The sequence below is a fragment of the Pan paniscus genome, chromosome 11 (genome assembly GCF_029289425.2).
Source record: "Pan paniscus chromosome 11, NHGRI_mPanPan1-v2.0_pri, whole genome shotgun sequence".
Classification (NCBI taxonomy): domain Eukaryota; kingdom Metazoa; phylum Chordata; class Mammalia; order Primates; family Hominidae; genus Pan; species Pan paniscus.
This window is the reverse complement of record NC_073260.2, coordinates 3,488,741-3,511,420: the sequence shown is the minus strand read 5'-3', so window position 1 is coordinate 3,511,420 and position 22,680 is coordinate 3,488,741. Positions and strand designations below refer to the sequence as shown.

Below are 22,680 nucleotides of genomic sequence, written 5' to 3'. Positions count from 1 at the left end.
AACCATAAAAGGAAATACTGATAAATTGGGCTACAAAGAAAATTTTAAAAGCCTTTGCTTGTTTTTTGAAACATAGTCTTGCTCTGTCACCCAGACTAGAGTGCAGTGGCATGATCTCAGCTCACTGTAACCTCCACCTCCCTGGTTCAAGTGATTCTCCTGCCTCAGCCTCCTGAGTAGCTGGGATTACAGGCGCCCGCCATCACGCCTAATTTTTGTATTTTCAGTAGAGACAGGGTTTCACCACTTTTGGCCAAGCTGGTCTTGAACTCCTGACCTCAGGCAATCTGCCCACCTCGGCCTCCCAAAGTGCTGTGATTACAGGTGTGAGCCACCACACCCAGCCAACCTTTGCTTTTTGACAGACACTGTTAAGAAAACAAAAAGGTGGCCGGCCTGGGAGAAGATCTTCACGATACATACATCTGACAAGGCCCTTGATTCCCAAATACATACATTTCTAAAAACTCTTGCAACTTGGTAAGACAACCCAGTTAAAAATTGGGCAAAATATTTGAAAAAGCACCTCATAAAAGAATGTAGACAAGCATCTTTACCCATTAGGAAAACATTAAAACGACAATGAGCGACAGTTACACATCCACTCAAATGGCTAAAGAGAAAAGACGGACTGTAACAAGTGTAGAGCAACCGGAATCCTATCTTGCTAGCAGGAGTTCTAAATGGTACAATCACTGGAAAACATTTTGGCAGCTTATTCTAAAGACTGAACTTACACATACTTGTATTAAGTTATATATACTTATCACATGACCCAGAGATTCTACTCCTAAATTTTTACTTAAAGAAATAAAAATATTGCTGGGCACAGTGGCTGACACCTGTAATCCCAGCACTTTGGGAGGCTGAGATGGGTGGATCATCTGAGGTCAGGAGTTCAAGACTAGCCTGGCCAACATGATGAAACCCCGTCCCTACTAAAAATACAAAAATTAGCCAGGTGTGGTGGCGGGCGCCTGTAATCTCAGCTACTTGGGAGACTGAGGCAAGAGAATCGCTTGAACCCAGGAGGCTAAGGTTGCAGTGAGCCGAGACCTTGCCACTACCCTCTAGCCTGGGTGGCAGAGTGAGCCTACATCTAAAAAAAGAGAGAAATAAAAATATATCTGCACACAAATGTCCCTAGTAGCTTTATTCAAAACAGGCAAAAACTGGAAACAACCCAAGTGTCCATCAACAGGTGGACAGATAAACGAACCATGGTATGTGCACACGATGGAACTCTACCAAGCACCAACAGAACTTCTGACAGATGCAATGCCATAGGTCAATCTCAGAAACACTTTGTTCACTGAAAGAAGCCAAACACAAGAAGAGCACACACCGCACAACTTCACTTTTATCAAAACCTAAAAAAAAAAAGCAAAACTAATCCACCGTGAAGAAGGCCGATGAGTAGTTACCTGCATTGGGGTAGAGGATTAACTGCAAAGCACCATGAAAGAGCTTGTTTAGGGTGATGGAAATATTACCTTGATTGTGGTGAATGCTAAACAAATGACTGCTTATCAAAACTCAAGGAAAAAGATCCACTGACTTCATATAAAATACATCTCAGTAGAGCTGTCTTAAAAAAAAAAAAAGAAAGAAAAAAACAGGCCAGGAGTGGTGGCTCACATCTGTAATCCCACCATTTTGGGAGGCCAAGGCAGGAGAATTGCTTGAGCCCAGTAATTCAAAACTAGCCTGGGCAATATAGCAAGACCCCATCTCTAATTAAAAAAAAATTTTTTTAATCAGCCAGGCACGGTGGTGCATGCCTGTAGTCCCAGCTACTCAGGAGGCTGGGGAGGGATAATTGCTTGAGCCTGGGAGGTCAGGCTGCAGTGAGCCGCAATGACACAACTGCACTCCAGCCTGGGCCACAAAACGAGACTCTGTCTCCAAAAAAACAAAAAGAGAGAAAGAGACAACAACAACTGGGTGGGCATCAATAAAAAATAAAAAGAGCCCCTGCAAGGTGATTCATGGTGAAACTTCAGAGCACCCAGGAAGGAGGAAAACCTGAGTGAGGTCATCCGGGTCACATACAGGATGGGGAACCCGCATGGCAGCAGATTCCTCAGCCTGGAAGAGAGAAGACAGCTGGGCAACCCCCTCAAGCTGGGGAAAGCGCTTCCATCTAGTTACACAATCACCAGGGAAAGGTGGAGGAAGGCCCCTTCAGAAGCTGTCTCAGAAATGGTCCCGGAAATGCACAGCATTAGCCTTTCCTCAGACGGCAGGGAGGCTCCTGCACCCAGGTAGGGACCCCGGCCAGGAGGAGGCGGGTGAGCGGCCTGGAGCAGAGGTGAAGGGAGGAAAGTCCAGGATGGCAGACATGCAGGTGGCTGGGGCAGCAACCACGCAGACAGGGGCAGGACAAAGTCCCAGAGGGATGCCACAGAGGAGGAGAGACTCAGAACATGGCCATTCCCCCACAGATGCTGCAGAGGACGACACAGAGCCAAACCCAAGGAGGGAGTGACCCAGGTGTGGGTGTGAGAAGCTGAAATCTGCACTCAAATGCACCCGCGCACAGCAGGCATCTTGGAAACATGGTATCTATGCCCAAAGGGAATTCAGACCTTATGCATCAAAGAATTGATGCTGGAGAAAAAACTCACCCTTATGGAAATCGTACCAACAGCCCTAAGCTTATTAAACATGCAGCAATTTCCAATGGGGAGAAACCCCACCTGTAGAGTGAAAGCTTTGGGGCACAGCTCGAAGCCAGTGAAGCATCTGAGAACCCACACCAGAGAGGGCCTAGGAACACAGCGCGGGTGAGAGAGTTTGCTCGGGGAACTCGCACTTCCTACACACCCGGGCATTCACACTGCAAAAGGTGCTTTGGAAGCATTCAGCCGGTATCGCATCCTGCAGTGAGGACTCGCACCCGGGAGAAAGTCACATAAGGAGAAACCACTAACGTAAGGAACTTAAATTCATATGGAAATGGCAAGAAAACAGTAAAATATGGAAAACACTGAATACAAATGTAAATAATGCATGAGAAAAAAGAAGAGGTCATGAAAACTAAACCAAGTATTAACTCCAGGAAAAACAAAGCATAATACAAGGAAAGGAACATGAGCTGTGAAAATGGGCGTCTGACCACAGCAACATCAAGTCTGACTGTGAATGTGTCCAAAGCTGTCAATGCAACCGCAGGGGAATGAGGAGGAGGGGAGTGGAGGGCCATGGAAACTGTAATCACTGTAATTGCCATTTGTCACAATCCTACCTCAGTAGATCATGTCCACAAATGAGGAGTCAGGAGCCGGAAATACAATGTATTTCTTTAAAATACAGAGGTAGAAACGAGAATAGCATGGAAGGAAAATGATGTCTCTGGTTACAAGGAGACCACCTTCTATTTATCTGCCAAGTCCACAGAAACACAGAGGCCAGCAACAGCCTGAAAAGTCACTTACAAATGCACAGCAAATGAGAAACGTGACCAAGCAGGGGAAAAAGAAACATACCCTCCTGCCCAAAAAAATACGGGCAAAGATAACAAACAAGTGATTCACCAGAGAAGGAGAGTAAGAGACAGATGCTCTTACCCAGAATCTGCAATTTTACCCAGAATTAAGTTTTTCTATGTCTTTACCATAGAAAAAGACACTATTTTTCACCTTTCAAATGGGCAAGTAATTTTTAATAATGCCCAAGATATGGGAAGACATGGGAAAAGACACCTACACAAACTAATAGAAAGGAAAATGTTACAATCTTTAGGATCAGATTTGGCCAAAAAAAAAACAAGCAAACAAAAACAAACTCCTTAAATATGAACAACCATTCCCCTCGCAGGAACGTGGCCTGAGGGAAATCATCGTGGCTGGACAGAGACCACTGCACAGATGGAGAGGAGACAACTTGACCTCCAGCAACACTGTGATCACAGAAGGGCCACAGGGGAGTCACTGGAACGGCTGAAATCAGATATCTGGCCAATGAGCAGGAGCTCACTGCACAGTACCGTACCAAGCAGAAACATGGCTTACGACAGAAAGCACAGTAGGCTCCCCACTGTGTTGTAGGCCTATATAACACATACAAATCAAGAAAAACTATCAGAATTTTTACCAAAATGTTAACCATTTTCATAGGTGATAAGATTATGGGTAATTTACATTTTATTCTTTTTGTTCATCCATAGTTTCTACATTTTCTATAACTATGTCATTTCTAATACGAGGAAAAATCAATAAAAGATATTAAAGAAAAGCTAAAATTTGACTTTTGATCACAGGAAGCTTCCACTAGCATTACAGGAGCGTCCCCGAAGCTCAGGCTCCTCTGGAAATGTGAACTAGGCCTGAACACCATTTTCCACAGAATTCTTGCAAGCACTTCCCACATGCACGCTGCCAGGTGAGAGCCAGGGATGAGTGAGACATGGCGCTCGCCACCAAGAGGCGTCCTCATGGGTAGAGGCAGAGTGGGGCAGAGATGCTACTGGCTGGCACCCAAATCTGAACTAGGGCCCGGAGGCTCCACTGAGTCCTAGAAAACCCTGTGGCTTTCTGTCCCTACCTCACCGCAGGATAAGGAAATGTAAGGAGTCTGCCCATCCACCTGGTTCACCAACCCCAAGCTTGGGTAGGAAAACAGCTCAAGAGCAGGGCAACGGTCTTAGAAAAAGTCAAAACACAAACGTCTGCCAACTCCTGACAAAGACCCGCCTGTCACAGCGACGGAGGTGCCTTCCAGGGAGCCAGCAGATGGAGCACCGGCCTGGCTCTGCATGTGCAAGCTAACTATCAGTAACTCCAGAACCATCCTGCGTGAGCCTCTTATTCAGGCGCACTAATACAGCCTCACATGGGGCCACACAACCTTCTAGTTCCTTTGCTGTGTTAATGCGCAAACTTAAACACCTTTTTGCATATCAGGATGCTTACTAACCAAAGGCTCCGGTAAGGTAACCTTATAAATCATTAGACACTACTAAAAGTAAACATTCTTTACATATATTGTATTTAAAATTACACTATGAGCTTCTAAATGTAAAAGGAGAAAATAGCATTTGGGAAAATGCCATTTTTTTTTCCTTAATAATCAAAATGCCTTCTGAAGGCATTTTGATAAACTCCTTTATTGCATATAGGTGCATACTATGAAAATAAAAAGAAATTATTCACTGGCCAGGTGTGGTGGCTCATTCCTGTAATCCCAGCACTTCAGGAGGTCAAGGAGGGAGGACTGTTTGGGCCCAGGAGTTCGAGACCAGCCTGGGCAACACAGTGAGACTCCCTCTCTACTAAAAATTAAAAAAAAATAAAATAAATTAGCCAAGCATAGTAGCACGTGCCTGTGATCCCAGCTACTCAGGAGGCTGAGGCAGGAGGATCACTTGGAGCCTGGGAGGTCAAGGCTGCAGTAAGCCATGATCGTGCCACTGTACTCCAGCCTGGGGGACAGAGTGAGACCCTGTCTCAAAAAAAAAAAAAAATTTAAAGGCACTCAAAGTACCGACATGTGCTGCATTTTCAGATATAGATTCATCACCCTCTACTCTCAGCCTGCGGGAGAAACGCCTGCTTGCTTTGCTTCTTTTTAACTACAGCAGACACATTTCTGGACACAAAATATGACTGGTCCCAAATGAAGGGCTGGGTCTCAGCATGACAGACAAAGTGTGCTGCTCTCAAGTGAAAAGGAGACCAGCCACAGAAGCAGAGTCACACACCACATCTAGGCAGGGCACTCACCTTGTTGATCCAGAACACCATGGCATCCTCGAGGTCGTACGGAAGTTCTTTCGAGGCACTGAACGTTGAGAAGCGCTTGACACTGGCCACCACCTTCTCGATGCTGATCATCTCCACAGTGTAGGCCATCATCAGGGCATCCACCATTGCCATGTGGGCACTCTAGGGGCAGAGGCAGCAGCTATAATCCCTCAAACCCACCCCTCTTACCAGGTTCTGATGCAGGGAACCTGCTCATACTCAGAATTCTGGCCTAATTTCTTCATCCCTCACCCTTTCTGTCTGAAGAGATACTCAGATTTGAGACCTGCCTCCCCCTTACCATCACTATTTCAAGCCTTGCATTTCTGGTCAAGCCTCAAGACCGTCTGGAACCAGGAGTCCGTTCTCAGGCAGGCAGGCCAGCCCTGTGGCCCATAGTGCACTGTCTCACACTGTCATTTCTTATCTCCTCAACAGCCCTGTGGGACTCCCAGGAAAGGCGGTGCAGCTCCCAGGTCGTGGTTGTGGGAAGGCAGACAGGAGACCTGCCCCAGGCCAACTGCCCACCAGAGGGCTCTGGCTCCTAGTCCAGAGCTCTACCTGCTACAGCTGCACCACGCCTTAGTGCAGCTTCCTCATTCGACAGGAGTGACACTCTCTTCAGCCACCGCACGGCACCCGCAGTCTCACCGGGAACGCCATGGGAGCAACCAAACAAAGGCAGTGCAGGAGGCACCGAGAATGGCCCTGACCCAGAACGCTCTGGAAAAGGCACACCAGTAGCAAGGCTTCAGAGAAAGATGGGGGTGGGATACTTGGGGGAGAAAAAGGCAGACTGAGTTATTTTAGCACAAAGTATGCATGAAACAACCTAACAGAATGGGTGCAACAATTACATTTCTCATCTGTAAAAAGTCTGCCTCAAGTATTTTTATTAACAGGCCTCACTCCAATCTCAGCATTCACAGAGCATTCCCAATGAGAAAAAGAGCTCAATGAAAGCTCTCTTTTCCCCATTCTCCACAACAGTCATGTGCTTTAAAAGATATGCAGTTTCCTAAGGAACGCCAGTGTGCAAAAGCACAGGTCTCCACCACCTCGCCGCACACCGTGTTCACACCATCCATGCACCAGGTGCGCCACACGAGAGGCCACGGCTCCAGAGGATGGCCCCTGGGGGCGGCCACCGCAGACCACTCACCATTTTTATGGGTGCGCGACTGAGGTCGGACTCTGTCACGGGGGTGTCATCACTCTCCATCACATAGATCCCTTTCCGGGACAGGGCCTGGATGACAGACTGGTGTCCCTGTAAGGCGGCCACCTGGTCCCCTTTCAGGATGAGGCTGCAGACACGGCAGTACAGCTCGCTGGACAGGAGAAGCTTGATAACAGGCGGCTTAATGTGCTCCTGCTCATACTGGTCAACGTAGAAAGGGTCTCTGAGGTCCTCAGGGATGTTATCTAAGACAGGGAGGGGATGACCAGGTGAGTGCCACACACAAGACCCAAAGGAAGGAGTTCAAGGCTGCAGTGAACTATGACTGTGCCACTGTACTCCAGCCTGGGCAACACAGGGAGACCAAGTGTCAAAAAAATAATTAATTGATTGATTGATTAAATGAGCAACTAACAACGTGAAAAGGCTCTAGGCTTTTCAATAATTCTACTGTCTTCTGTACTTACAAAGGCAACTAACTGTAGCATCTCAGACTACTCTGTGAACACAGACAACTGAAATCATTTCGTGACCTCCATCGTGACCTCAAAGGATGACTGTCCTAACTTAACAGCAGTAAGAAGGTAGACATGGGAGCCCTGAGGGTGTTACTGGGGCTGAGGGGAAACCAGCACAGGCTAGGACCATGTAGTGCCTGGTGACACCAGCGGAGACGGCATGTGGGCAGGGCCGGCATCAGCCCGGGGAGGGAGCCCAGCATCCTCTTTCTGACATGAAAATCGGAAGTGATAACAGAGGATGAACACCCGTGGTCTTTACAGAAGAGGGAGCCAGGCAGGCGTGGTGCCACTGTAACCATGACGACACAGCAGCAGCAGCAGCAATCAGCCTTTATCCATTTTTGGACCAGGCAGCATCAAACTCTTGACATGAACCACGCTACTTAATCTTGCCACTGCAGTTCCCTCAAATGAGGACTACCATCTGCACATTACAAATGAGAAATTGAGGCACAGAGAAAGTAAGTGCTCAAGGCCACAGGAGGCAGAGACCAGCCTGAACCCACACAATCTGATCCAGAGAGCCTACTGTATACTTCCAGCTGCAACATACGTCGCCTCCCACACAAACAGCACAGGAGCAGCATACACACGGGACACCGAATGTGTCACGGCTGGCCTCACCCACTTTTCTAGCCCTGACACTATGCCCCTCACACTGTCTCACAAGACATCAACGGCTGTCCCACTAAAGACGGAGGACGAGGGATGTCTGCACTCAGACACATTTCGGAAACACGTGACCCCCAGGTCTTTAATGTGCCCCGTGCCCAACACTCTGCTAGGAGGTGCAGACACTCCCACCTCCACAGAGTTTAGAAAGGACTACCATCTCCACAGAACAGCTCATGAAGAAACCCCACTGACTCCTAGCGTTCAGACAACCAGTAACACTAGAGACGTTCATGGGGACACTAACAAACCTGTCTTGTGTTTCGAGCCAAGCTCTCCTAAGCTCTTCCCCAGGGGAAGAACCAGCTGTGGTGATGGTTCCCCACAGCACCCCTCTCTCTCTGCTGCCATCTCTTCTGGCTTCCTTCACTATTTTCCTGAGCCCTGAGTCACTTCATTATGGTCCCATGGAGTCTGGTCATTTCCCCACAATTTGAGCACCTCATAGCTGGTTTACTTCTAAACGGCAGCAGTCACCGTTTACACAGCATTTTTGTTTTAAGCATTGTTGTACACAATGATTAGGTCACCACGGCAACCCAGGGGCAGCCAGGGCTCCAGCTATGGAAGGCTGGCTTAGTGGATGTTAACAGACTCAAATCCTATACTCGCTGACCACATCGAGTAGCCCCCTAATCTGAAATCACTGGAACTTTTGAAATACAACAGAGCACAGCAGTAACACAAGGAACAGGCCCCAATGCCAAGCACAACGGGAAGACTTCTGCTGTCCTTACAAACTGCTCAAGGAAAGCTGACCTGCAGAGGTGAGCACAGAGCCACCCCGCACACGCCGGAGTGAGACGTCCCAGGAAACAAGAGCAAGGTGGCCAGGGACAAATAGGCGGCCTGTGGGCCCATGTTTGTCCAAGTTCCCTCCACCCATGGGCCGTGGAGGGAAGTCAGGGGAGGGCAATGAGCAAGGTATCCCATAACCTGAAAACGTTTGCAGCAGTTCACACCGGCTGCGGGGAAAGATGCGACAGTCACTCTCAGCCTTCCTCTTATTCAACTGACCACACCAGCAGCCCTAGTCAGGGCTCTTGGAGGGAGCTGCCTTTCTCCTTTCGGGGTACCTGGCCTCTTCCTCCCATCTCGCTGCCTGCTCCATCCCCATCTCCTAGGCCAGCTGCCCCTCATTTCTCCAAATATTGGAAGGGGCACTTCCTATCTCACTCCTCCCTAATGACCTAATTCAGTCTCATGGCTAGAAATACCACAGACACACAGTCATCCCCAAATGTACATTTCTGGCCCTGATCACTTCCCTGAACTGCCTATCTGACATCTCCATGTAGATGTCTAGGGGCACCTCGAGCCTAACTGGCCTGGTCCAAGCCACCCTCTCCTCCCACTTAGACAACTGTGATGCAGTCCCCCTAGGAGAGCAGAAACTGGCACAGCTGAGGAGAAAGGCCCCGGGGGACCCCTCAGAGTGACGGCTCTGTGCAGAGTGGGAGACGGGACAGGCACGTAAGTGGAGGGCTGGCATTAGACGGAAGCAGGGTGAGCCCCAGGGAGAATGGCAGAGCCTACCTCACAGATGCAGAAACCTGGCCAGACGGGAAAAAGCAACCATGGCTCTGATTTAAGTTTCTCTTTTACAATCTACCAAGTAGAAACGTTTGCCATAGGGTGACCCACTTTTAAAATTAATCAATATAAAATGATTCATATAATCACCTTTTTGAATCATATATGAATATGCATAACACAACTAATTCACATAAATTTCAGATGCAGGAAAATGAGAGTTAAAGGAAAATGACGCACTTACTAAAGATACAAGCTTCAGACTGTGGTGAAGCCCTCCTAACTGTATGTTACTCCTTTCCATCCGACCTAAGGAAGACCCTGGCCAGACCCCCAACTGGGTGACAGTGGCCACACTCCTCCATGGCCCTGCTGTGGCAGTTCTGCCCTCAGACACTGCACTTGTCCATGAGTAACCGGCTTCAGTGAAAGCAACTACTGCGAGAGCTGGATGTGCAGAGTTCTAGAACGTTTAACGTTCTATCAAAATCAATACCTACTTAAAAAAAAAAAAAAAACTTTGTGATGCCTTCAATGTATTTCTAATAGTTTCTTGTTGTTTTTTCTACAAACCAGTAAGACTGTTAGAATTAATACACATTCATTCGACAATTATTAAGTACCCATGTGAGCCAGAAAATGTACAAAAATGCCAGGGAGTCAAACAGGAAGAGATAAAGTCACTGTTCTCAGGCTGAGCCTCGTAAGACAACTGAAAAGTCAACAGGTAATTTCCACGCAATGTGGAGGGTGTCACACAGGATGAGTGCTGGGGGACTGGGGTGCAGGAGACACCAGTTCCGCACTGAGGAGTGGGGCAGTGGGGCAGTGGGATGTGCAGATGAAGAAGTTTCTTAGGGAAGGAAGCAGCCAGTAGGGGGGTGGGTAGGAGCGAGAGGAAAACATGAAAATGACCCTGTTAAGAGAATTTTAGCAAGTGACAGCAGTTCAGAATTGCGCGGAAGAGGCAAACTGGATGTTTCATTCATTAGCTCACCAGGCTCTTGTGCGTGCCTGCGCTAGGAGGACCTGGGCCCTGCGGGATCTGTCAGCAGAGCGAGACAGGCTTAGGCGGGCACACAAGGAATGCAATAAGACCACATCAAGTAAGGGGGTCAGACAAGCCAGAGGACGAGGAGATCCCATCTGCTGGAGCTCCCCGTAAACAAGAGTGGAGAATGAGCGTGGACCCAAGAGGCTGCTGTGGTCACCACCAGGAGAGACAATGGAGGCTGACACAGGCAGGCAGCCCCGGGAAGGGGCACCACTGCCCAGGAGGCGTGAGCAGCAGGCCTGTGCCTGATGCAGTACGACAAAAACACCAAACTTATAATTCCTGCCAGCCTGGAGCAGGACGGTCCCTTTTCCTAAGACAGGAAACCAGTAGTGTGGAGGAGGAGGGCAGTCGGGGACAGGAGATATGAGCCTGTGGGACCCAAGGGGAGCTTTGCAATGGAGAGGTGTAGAGACTGGAAGAGCAAGAGTAAAGGGACCAGCTGGAGACGTGCTTTGGAACCCATTACATATACACAGCCATCGATGCCCAGGGGGACGAGTCATCCAGTGAGAGCCGGGCGCAGCGGGAGAAGCTGGTCAAGGCAACCTGAGGACACCAAGCCCACAGGACAGACGTCGGGAGAGAAGCCAAAGAAACGGACAAGTGAACAGAGAACGGGGCGGGGCCAGAACATGGTGCTGCCAAGGCCAGAGGAGGTTTTGAAGGGGCAGTGTGCACCAAGGAAGGCTGAGAAGGATGCATGCATGAAGACCACAGAGCCCGCCGGACTCAGCTGGCAGCCTCGGGAAGAGCATTCTGAGAACTGGTGAAGAGACAGCCGCAGGCACAGAAGGAAGGAAGTGAGAACAGCGGGAACTGTGCCTCTGCTCTGAGGGGAAAGTGTGGCCAAAAAAGATGTGTCTGCTTTAAGGATTGGAGAAACGTTGACGAAAGAAAACCCAATCAATGGGAGAGGCTGAAGAGGAGGAGACTGCTCCTGAGAAAGGAGGCCCCTCGGGAGGCGGAGGGGAGGGATGCAGGGCCCAGGTAGGGCAGTGTCTTTCACTGGGTCAGGGTACAGACGCAGGGAAGGGGTGGGCGGCCCATCAGCACCTGCAGTTTGTCTTACTACGTTAAGCAGGAGGCAGGGCATCTGCTGAGTGGGAGGGCCCAGCCTGGAGGAAGTGGGGAGAAGTGCGGCTACAGGGGGCAGAGTGAAAGTCAAACAAGGACACGGGCAGGGCAGGGGCCCATGGAGACTGGAGACAGAGTCGGCAACGGCACTGTCAGGGTGGCAGCACTGTCACTCCTCGGACTGCTACGTCAGTACCCATGAGCAACGCATTCGCAGTGGCTGCTGGACTGCTGTGGGGCAGGCCTCGGCGGGAGCCACACAGAAAGGCCCTGGGAAGGGGTCAGAAGACTCTAACCAGTCTGCAGTGGAAGTGAGGTCAACATTAAGTGCAGGAGGAACTCAGAGGGGTGGCAACTGACGGAGAGCAGGAGTTGGAGCGCTGGGGTCTCCCAAGGGCAGGGCCCAGCACAGCCACCTGGCCCAGAGTACCAGCTTGGCCTCTTACTGGATCCCTCTGAACCCTGGCCCCCTACCTGTCCATTCCGAACAACGAAAGGGTCTATCTCCTGCCCTGCGCCAGCTGAGCATAAGCTCTGTGGATGCACATGGGAGTCTCAGCTGTTATTCCTTCCGTCGTCGCTATTACTGCAATGAGGATGAAAAGGCAGGTCAGGAAGTGGCCATCTGTCGACTGCAGCCCTCCCGCGGCACCTGCACGGGGCTCGGGAGGAGGTGTCCACACCAACCGCCAGCTCTTCCATGGCAGCACACGGCAAAGACCCCTCTGGCAGGTGCCACAACTGTGGCCACTGCCCAACCTAAAGCCAGCTACTCCCGTAGCCTCCAACTCAGCCCCAGGAAAAAAAGACCAGGCCACTGCAGTGCCAGGCACAGCCCAGAGACATGCAGGACAGTGAGTCTCTGCTCTGTTGCTTGTCTGAGCCACCTGGGAGCTGAGACCAGCTCTCCCAGAATGTCCCCGTGGGCGGCCTGGCTATCTGCATTTGACACTGAGAAAGTCACCTCCGCAGAGGCCCCAAAGGTGGCTGTGAGTGTCTCCACCTGGAAAACGTGGATACTCTTCCTGTTTGGATATAAGGAGTCAACGGAAATAATTCCAACTCAAGGTAAGAGCGACCAGTAGTCCATGCCCCAGCTCCATCCTGGAGAGGCCAGACACAAGGGTAAGAAAAGCTGATGTAATGCTCCCCACAGGGCCAAGACCACCCGACCCCCACCCAGGGACAACCAGTAACAAACTGCACCTTGACAGCGGAGCGCCAGGTGCACAGACAAGCACACACCCCACAGGGCGCTGGCCCGGACATGCCACACCAGGCTCAGGTGCAGACTTGGCTTCCAGCCAGAAGGCCAGGAAGGGAGACCCTCGGGAACCTTCAGAGAGGGGAGAGGATCCCAGAGAAGAGGGGGCTGGACAGGGAGACCCTCTAAATCTGTGTCACATCCTGGCCACTCCTGAAGCAACTACAGTGGCACAGCAGCCACTCTGAGGGCCACGGCCCACAGCCCAGCCAGAGCCGCAGGACGAAGACCAAAAATGAAACCTACGCTCAACTGTATGTAGCCCCCAGGAGCAGGTCAGGGCCTGCAGTCTCGACGTAACTGGGTGGACTACCTGCTAGAACAAACCAAAACCAACACCTCAGGCCTCCAACAGGACCCATGGCCTCCAAATACAATATTCCAAATGCCCAACACACAACCCAAAGCTCCTTAACAAAAAAGAAAGACCCACAGGAAAACCTGCAACCTCCAGGAGAAAAGGCAATGTCCCAAGGTTGGGACTGTCTGACAAGGAATTCAAAGTGACCATGGAACAATGCTCCAAGAAGCACAGGCAGAAGCCCGAACGAAACAAAAACTCTCACAGAAACTCAGAGAACTCCCAGCAAAGAGAAGCCCCAGTGTGGAGAAAAGACCAAGCCCGGAGCAGAGGCCACATGCTGGTGAGGAGAGGCTGGAGGGGCTGCAGAGCCCGCCTGCTAGCAGCTGCCCTGGGCCATCTCATGAGCGCAGTGACAGAGACCCCACTGGGCCAGGAGGCAGACACTAAGGGGCAACCCTCATAGCCCCTCCTCCTCCTTCCCCTGAGCTCTTCTGAGAGGCCGTGGGAGGGCACGGGATGGTAAGAGTGGAGCACAAACTCTAAGGCCAGAGGCTCTGCACCTGAGGCCCGGCCGGCCACCCTCATTCACACCTCAGAAACCCAGCAGGAAAGGTGCTGGCACCAGGTCCTCTCCCCGTAAGCTCCCACCCGTAGCTCACTCCCCCGAGCTCACGAAGAAATCTCGAGGCCCCCAAGGGCCACAACCACTGCAACCGAAACACAAACTGCACAGCCTGAGCCTGGAAAGGAGGCATGGAGCAAAGGTGGGCAAAGGAGCATGGGAGGCCCCTCGGGGTGGGATGGGAGGGAGCCTCCTTCCAGGCACGGTGGACCCTGCGCTAGGCCAGTAAGCCCCCGTGGCAGACACAGTAGGACAGTGCACACAGCTCACACCCGCAGAGGCTCCGCATGCCCAACCCCCACCCATGGAGGCTCCGCATGTACAACTCACACCTGTGGAATGCTCCACACACATACAGCTCACACCCACAGAGCCTCCGCACACACAATCCACACCTGCAGGAGGCTATACACACACAACTCACAGCCACAGAGGCTCCACACACACAATTCACACCTGCGGGAGGCTCTGGCCAGCCAACCGGGTGGTGAGGAATCACCAGGCCAAGTTCAGGCAGAAGACGCAATCCAGAGAACCCGTCCCTCTTCCTGGACTGCGGTTTCCCCCTGAGGGCGCCTGGGAGGAGCTGTCCGTGCCAGGAGAGGTGGTAAAGACGGCAGGCTGTGTTTCTGGCACCGCACCTTTCTAAGGACAAAATCTGGACTCCAGGGCCTGCCCAATGACGCCTACCACATACTCTGGGTGGGTAACCTGAAGGGCTGCACCCAGGAGCAGGAGCAAACACGAAGCAGCCCAGCCTCAGGGGACTAGAGCACGGCTCTGAGGCACCTCCACCAGGGCCTCGCCTGGGGTGACCAGATCTGTTCCTGTCTCCAAGGGACCGCTGGAAGCCAACGGAAACTCCCCCTGGGAAAAGATTATATCTTAGGCCTCAGACTGTTTCCAAAATCTTTCACATACAATGGTCAGTTAAGCAAAATGACAAGACATCATGAGCAAAAGCCAGCAGAAACAGTAACAGAAGCAAGCTCCCAGACTCCTGAAGCCTGCCAAGATGAAGACAGTCCAAGACAGCCCCTCTCTCCCGCTGACGACAGCTAAAAACTCTGGACAAAAGACAAACACCTACCTAAGGACTCTGGAAAGTAAGCTGCAGCAGGCACACTGGGGAGGAGGGTCCATCCTGAAGAAGGAACCCAAAACAGGGGACTCCTCAGGTTCGTTTTCTCTTTTCTGCCCTGGCTGGACCTGAGGGCAGCCCCAGACAGCCAGGCTCAGAGATAAACCCTGTCTTTCTCTGGCCAGAGGATGAGGAAAAAGGGCCCCTACAAGCTGGAGGGGGAATCCTGAGGGCTCCCACTTTTCTCTCCCAGCCTGACCCAGCTGGCTGCAGTCACAGAGCTGTGCAGTGGCAGCATGAGCAGCAGAAACAGGGAAGCCTAGGCACGGGGTAAGGAAGGAGGAAAGCCCATCTTTCTAGGCAGAGGCTGAGGAAGAAGGTTCCTCGGAGCCAGAAAGTGTGGAAGGAATTCACAAAAGGAGAGCTGGAGAGGGATCCCCAGAGACGTGTATGAGCCTGCACGATCTGGGCTTACTCCTGAGCTGTGTGTGCCTTGGGCAGGCCCAGGGCCACAGGCAAAAGCTGTGAAAGCTGAACCAACACTGCAGCCACCACCCATGACAGCAAAATGGACTCCTGGGCTGAACCCAATGGGGTTTATTGCAACCCAGCTGCAAAACAAAATCAACATTATCCAAAAGACTTTAACAGGACCCAGAAACCAGTCTCACAGCATGATGTTCACAGAGCCCAATCCATAATTATTCAACAAAGAACTAGGAAAATGTGACCAATTTTCAAAGGAAGAGACAACCAACAGAGGCCAACCCCAAAATGACCCAGATGTTAGTTATCAAAGACTCTAAAACAGCTATTATAAGTTCCATGAGGTAAAGCTACACTCTCTTAAAATATATGAAAAAATAGAGATCTCAGCAGAGAAATTAAAAACTAGAACGAAAATTTCAGGACTAAAAAGTACAATGGCAACATAAAATTCACTGGATGCGCTCAACAGAATGGCAACGACAGAGGAGTCAGTGAATATGAAAATAGATCAATAGAAAGAATCCAATCTGAAGAACAGAGAGAAGAAACTGATGGGATAAAATGGCAAGTCTTGAAGTATGAGACGATGTCAAAAGTTCCAACACTGTGTCGGTAGAGAAAAGGTTGATGCAAAAAAGTATATGAATAAATATGGCCCAAATCTCCCCAAATCTGGTGAAAGACACCAATTTACAGGCTCAGGAAGCCTAGAAAACCTCAAACAGAATAAACTCAAAGAAAACCGTGTGCAGACATGGTTCATAATAAACTGCTGAAGACCAAAGGTGACGAAACAGGCCCGCAGGACCCCACAACTTGAGGTACCAGCCACAGACTTTCAGTTACCATGCTTCAAACAATAGCAACAAAAAAGACACGATTAAAATTTTGGACAGAAAAGTGGAAATTACGAAAAATCAAAAGAAGAAAAAAGAACTTGACAAATTAGAAAAAGAACAAAATAGGCTGGGTGTGGTGGCTCACACCTGGAATCCCAGCACTTTGGAAAGCTAAGGCAGGTGCAGTGCATCACTTGAGCCCAGGAGACCAGCCTGGGCAACATAGCAAGATCCCATCTCTATAAATAAATTTTTTCAAAAAACAACAAATCACGGCCAGGTGCAGTGGCTCATGCCTGTAATCCCAGCACTTTGGGAGGCCAAGGCGGGTGGATCACGAGGTCAGGAGTTCGAGACCATCCTGGCCAACGTGGTGAAACCCCGTCTCTACTAAAAACACAAAAATTAGCCAGGCATGGTGGCATGCGCCTGTAATCCCAGCTATTCAGGAGGCTGAGGCAGGAGAATCTCTTGAACCCAGGAAGCAGAGGTTGCAGTAATCCAAGATCACAACATTGCACTCCAGCCTGGGCAACAGAGCAAGACTGTCTCAAAAAAAAAAAAAAAAAAAAAAAGAACTAATCAGAAATTATAGGCTGGGCACAGTGGCTCACATCTATAATCTCAACACTTTGAGAGGCCAAGGTAGGAGGATCATTTGAGTTCAGCAGTTTGAGACCAGCCTAGGCAACATGATGAGACCCTATCTCTACAAAAAGTTTTAAAAATTAGGCGGGCAAAGTAGAACCTGCCTGTAGTCCCTGCTCCTCAAGAAGCTGCAGCTGGAGGATCACTTGAGCCCAGGAGTTCAAGGCTACAGTGAGCCATGAATGCACCACTGCACTCCAGCCTGGGAGACAGAATGAGATCCTGTTGAAAGAAGAAAAGAAGAGAAGAGAGAAGAGAAGGAGAGAGGAGGACAGTGAAAGAAGAAAAGGAGAAGAGAAGAGAGACGAGAAGGAGAGAGATGAAAGAAAGAAAAGAAAAAAAGAAAAAAGGCAGGAAAGGCAGGAAGAAAGAAAAGAAAAGGAGAAAGGAAAAAACAAAAAAGAAAAAGAAAAGGCAGGAAAGGCAGGAAAAAAAGGAGAAAGGAAAAAAGAAGAAAGAAAAGAAAAGGCAGGAAAGGCAGGAAGAAAGAAAAGAGAAGGAAAGGAAAGGAGAAAGGAAAAAAAGAGGAAAAGAAAGAAGAAAAGGAAAACAAAACAAAAGAAAGGTTGTAGAACAGAAAAACATAGTAACTAAATTTAACTTTATACAATGGGCTGATGAATAGATTAGATACAGATAAGAGAATTAAAGCATCCTGAGTGAAGAACAATGAGACAGAAATAACATACACTGTGCCACTGACATGTAACTGGAGGCCCAGGAAGGAGAAGAAAAAATGGGGCAGAAACAGTAAACATATAATGGATGAGAATCTTCCAATACTTGTGAAGCTCATGAAACCATAGTCTCAAGAAGCACTACAAAATGCCAGCAGGATTCAAAAAAAGACATCTACAGACCAAAGAACTCACAGTAATACTGACGAAATCCAAAGACAAAGAGAAGATTTTTCAAGCAGCCAGAAGGAATTTCTGGCCAGGACAAAATGGCACACACTTGTCTCTCCCTGTTCCTCTCCTCTAAGCACAACCATAAACCCTGGAGAGAACCCTAGAGACAAAGGAGGACTCTGAAAGGTGGAAGAGGAAGGCAAACTGGCTTAGGGCCTCAGGACTGGAGGACCAACACAGCAACAGGGTGTTCTTACGACCCCCCACCCAACAGGAGGTGACACAGGCCTGATGCTTCCTGACTCCCTGCCTAGCAACAGAGGCAACCCAGGTACACTTATTCTGCCCTGGATTGAGTAGGAGTTCCACCTACCACACCAGGCGAGCCCAAGCCCTACTAACAATCAGCAGGTAGGGACATCAGCAAGAGATCCCTCAGCCCAGAAGCACTCTCCTTCCCCATCAGGCAGACCTGAGACACCCCTCCCACAAACTAGACACACCCTGCACCAAGGGAATCCAGCAAGTGGGACCACCATCACCAGCACCTGGCCTAGGAGGCACTCTCCTTCCCCACTGGTCACGGGACTCCTCTCCCCACTGAGGGAAGCCATCCGAGGGGAGGGGCGGACACCGGCACACGAGCCACACTCCACGCACCTGACGGTGATGCTGAAATGTTCCACCCCTCAGAGGCAGGGGTGTAAAACAAACACCCAGCCTGGGAAGCTCTTGGTCCTGTGCACAGAGACTCCCATGTCCATCCAGAGGCAGCATGCTGCCCAGCCTAAGGAGCTCCTGCTGCCCTCGAGCAACATCAGCGGGGACCCATGGAAGCCCCAGGGGAGAGGCTAAGTCAAGCGACCGAAACAGCACCACAAAGGCTAGGAAGGTCAGACTATCACTAGAACCACAGTCACAAAAGTAGGACAGGCCTGCATGCTAAACCTGAACAAGGTGACTACTGCTAAAATAAAACCAGTACCCAGAGTTTCCTAACAAAATAGACAAAATGATCAGGAAGCCATCAGAAATGACTTTAATCAGAGGACGATGAACTGGCACAAACACCATGATAAATCAAATGTTGGAACTATCTGACAAGGATTTTAAAGCAACTGGCATGAAATCACTCCCAAGTAATCACAAATTCTCCTGAAACAAAATTAGAAAATTCTGGTAATGAGAGCCAAATGAAGAACTGGAAAATATAGTAACAGACATTTTAAAACTCACTGGATGGGCTCAGCAATAGTTGAGATGACAGAAGACAGAATCATTGACCTTGAGGTCAGATCAAGAGAATCTACCCAATCTGAACAACAGGCAGAAACTGCAATGGAGAAAAGAAGAACAGAGCCTCCAAGACCTGCGGGAGAATAACAAAAGATCCAAGGGTTCTATCACCGGAGCCCAGATCAAAGAGGAGAAACAGCAACAGAAAGAGAGAAAATCTTCCCAAACATGTTGAATGACAGGAATGAATGAAATGTTTTAAGAAACTGAGTGAACTCCAAAAAAGATAAACCTAACGAAATCCACACCAGGACACATCACGACTAAACTTCTAAAACTAAAGACAAAATATTTTGAAGCAGCCAAAGGGGAATGGTACGATACATACAAGGGAACACCAGCTCCAAGGACTTCTCATCTGAAGCTATGGAGGCCAGATGGAAGTGGCACAGTTTTCAAGGGCTGAAGGAAAAGAACTGTCAATCAACCACAAATTCCATATCCAGCAAGACTATCCTTAAAAAAATGAAGAGGAAATAAAGATGTTTTCTGGTGAAGGAAAATAAAATAATCTGTCAAACCTTAAAGAATGGCTAAAGAAAGCTGTCCAAAGAGCAAGAAAATAAGGAATCTTGGAGGACCAGGAAGAAAAAATGCAGAGACATGAGTAATGAGTAAATACAACAGACTACCCTCATGAGTGTTTTAAATTACATACGATGACAAAAATTTTAACACTGTCAGATGGTCAAGACAGTGGTATTTAAAAGTGGAGAGAGCAAGGGCGGCTAAATGGAAAAAAGGTTTCCACATTTCACTGAAAACAGTAAAATAAGGATATCAGTAAACTGTTGTAAGTCACATAAGTATACCGTAATACCCAGAGCAGTCACTAAGAAATTATACAGAGATACACCCAAAAACAATATAAATAAATCTAGAGAAAATCCTAAAAAATGGTCAATTAACCAATAAGAAGTCAAGAGAAGAGAAACAGGAACAAGAAACAGAGGAAACAAACAGAAAACTATAAAATGTCAGACTCAAGTCCTAACGTTATCAATAGTAATTGTTAACAATATAATGTTATTAGTAAATGTAAACACTCTAAATACACCAATCAAAAGACAGACTGGTAGAGGGTAGATTAAAAAACATAACATCATTACATGCTCTTTACAAGAAATACACTTCAAATTCAACAACTTAAGTAGGTTAAAAACTAAAAGGAGGGAAAAAAGATACGCCATTCAAACACTTTTTTAAAAAAAGCAGAACTACATTAATAAAGTAGAAAAATTACGAGAGGCAAAAAGGGACATTACATAATGATAAAAGGATCAATCTACCAGAAAGACCTAAAAATCCTGAAAGTCCACGCACCAAACTATAAAGCCTCAAAGTACATGAAAAAAGTTGACACAGCTAAAAAGAGGAACAGACAAATCTACAAGTATAGCTAGGGACTTCAACACCCCCTAGACAGAATTACTAGACATAAAATCAACAAAGATATAAATCAGAACACAACCAACTAGCAGAATACAACTGATAGAACACTCCACCAAGTAACAGCAGAATACTCATTTTTTTCCAAATGCCCATGAAACATTCACTAAAAGAGACCATATCCTAGGCCACAAGACAAACCTTAACAAGTATAAAAGAAATCAAACTAGGTTATCTTAACGAAATCATATGGGAAATACATAAGACAAAACAGGAAAATCTCTGAACACTTGAAAATTAAAAGTTTGAAATCATTGAGGAGTGCTGTGGTCTGAGTGTTTTCTGCCCCTGCAAAATTCACACGGCAACCTAATCCCCAATGTGGCAGTGGTGAGAGGTGGGGCCTTTCGGGGGTGAATAGGTCACAAGGGCCCTACCCTCATGAATGAGACTAAGGAGGCTTGAGGGAGCCTGTCCTCTTCTGCCATATAAGGACACCCAGAAGGTGCCATCTATGAGGAACAGGCCCTCACCAGACACCAAATCTGTTGGCACCTTAATCTTGGACTTCTTAGCCTCCAGAACCATGAACAATCAATTTCTGTCATTTATAAATTACTCAAAAGTACAGCAGTCCCCTCTTATCCCCAAGGGATAAGCTCCAAGACCCTCAGAGGATTCCAGAAACAAAATATATACATATAGGGCTCAGTACTACACTTTCCTACACACGAAAGTTTTTTTGAGACACGGTCTCACTCTGTTGCCCAGGCTGGAGTGCAGTGGTACAATTACAGCTCACTGTAATCTCAAATCCCAACTCAAACGATCCTCCCACCTCAGCCTCCTGAGTAGCTGGGACTACAGGCACACAGCCACCACGCCCAGCTAATTCTTTTTTTTAATGTGGAGCCTAGGTCTTGCTATGTTGCCCAGGCTGGTCTCAAACTCCTAGACTCAAGCTATCCTCCTACCTCAGCTTCCCAAAGTGCTTGGATTACGGGTGTGAACCACCACGCCTGGCCCTCAAAACAACTTACTGTACTATACTCACACTTCTCATGAGGATGTGAGATGAGAAAATGCCTACATGATGAGATGAAGTGAGTTGAATGACATTAGGCATAGTAGTGACCTAGCTTTAGGCTACTCCCAACCTTCTGACAATAGGTCAGACAGAGAACTATCTGCTTGGGGAGATCCTGGGTCATCAAGCCATGACGACGTCCATGGTGGGATGTCAGGAGCAGATGATATCAATGACGTACGAGGACAGCATATACAGTGTGGACATGCTGGACAAAGGGATAAGTCACGTCCAGGCAAGACGGCGTGAGACTTCATCATGCTACTCAGAACAGCATGCGATTTAAAACTTATGAATTATTTCTAAATTTTCCATGTAATATATTCAGGCCACAGTTGACCAAAGGTTACTGATAACAGGGGACTACTACATTTCGTTATAGCAGCCCAAAGGAACTAAGACAATGAGTCAAAGAAGTAGTTATCAAAGGAAATTTTTAAAAAATACCTAGAACTGAATGAAAATGAAAATACAACATATATGTGAGATGCAGCTGTGGCAGTACTAAGTGGGAAATTTACAGCACTAGAGTCTTACATCAGAAAAGAGGAAAGGTCTCAAATCATTAATACAAGTTCCTAGCTCAAGAAACTAGAAAAAGAAGACCAAAATAAACCCGAAGGAAGCAGAAGGGAAGGAGACAGGTGTGGCTAGAAAAGGGCAACAGAAGAGGTCCTCGTGGGATGGAATGATCTGTATCTGGATTAGATAAAGGTCAATATCCTGGTGTAATATTATGCTACAATTTTAGAAGAAGTCATCATTAGGGAAACTGAGTAAAGGGTACCAAGGATCTCTGTATAGTATTTCTTTAAAATGCATGTTAATATACAACTGTCTCCACCTGGCCAGGCGTGGTGGCTCCCGCCTGTAATCCTAGCACTTTGGGAGGCTGAGGTGGAAGAATCACTTGAGTCCAGAAGTTCCAAACTAGTCTGGGCAACACAGTGAGAGCCCATTTTTACAAAAATAAAAATTGTTTAAAGAAAAAAATATATATACACAATTAACTCAAAACTAAAATTTAAT

General features: G+C 48.2%; 1 protein-coding gene across 7 annotated transcripts in view; it reads right to left on the bottom strand.

The window, feature by feature from the left end:
• Nucleotides 1-22,680, bottom strand: part of CAMSAP1 (calmodulin regulated spectrin associated protein 1) — a 97,022-nt gene that overhangs the window by 65,715 nt on the left and 8,627 nt on the right. For 4 of the 7 annotated variants that reach the window (XR_010108989.1, XM_034929490.3, XM_034929489.3 and 1 more), the window contains exons 2-3: nt 6,907-7,169; nt 5,724-5,885 (exon numbers count right to left, since the gene is read on the bottom strand). The exons of the other annotated variants lie outside the window; for them this stretch is intronic. Coding sequence is in view for 3 of the 4 variants with exons in the window: in XM_034929490.3 (XP_034785381.2) it covers nt 5,724-5,885; nt 6,907-7,169 (425 nt within the window). In the remaining variant the exon portion in view is untranslated. The remainder of the gene's footprint in view (nt 1-5,723; nt 5,886-6,906; nt 7,170-22,680) is intronic. 7 annotated transcript variants of the gene reach the window in all.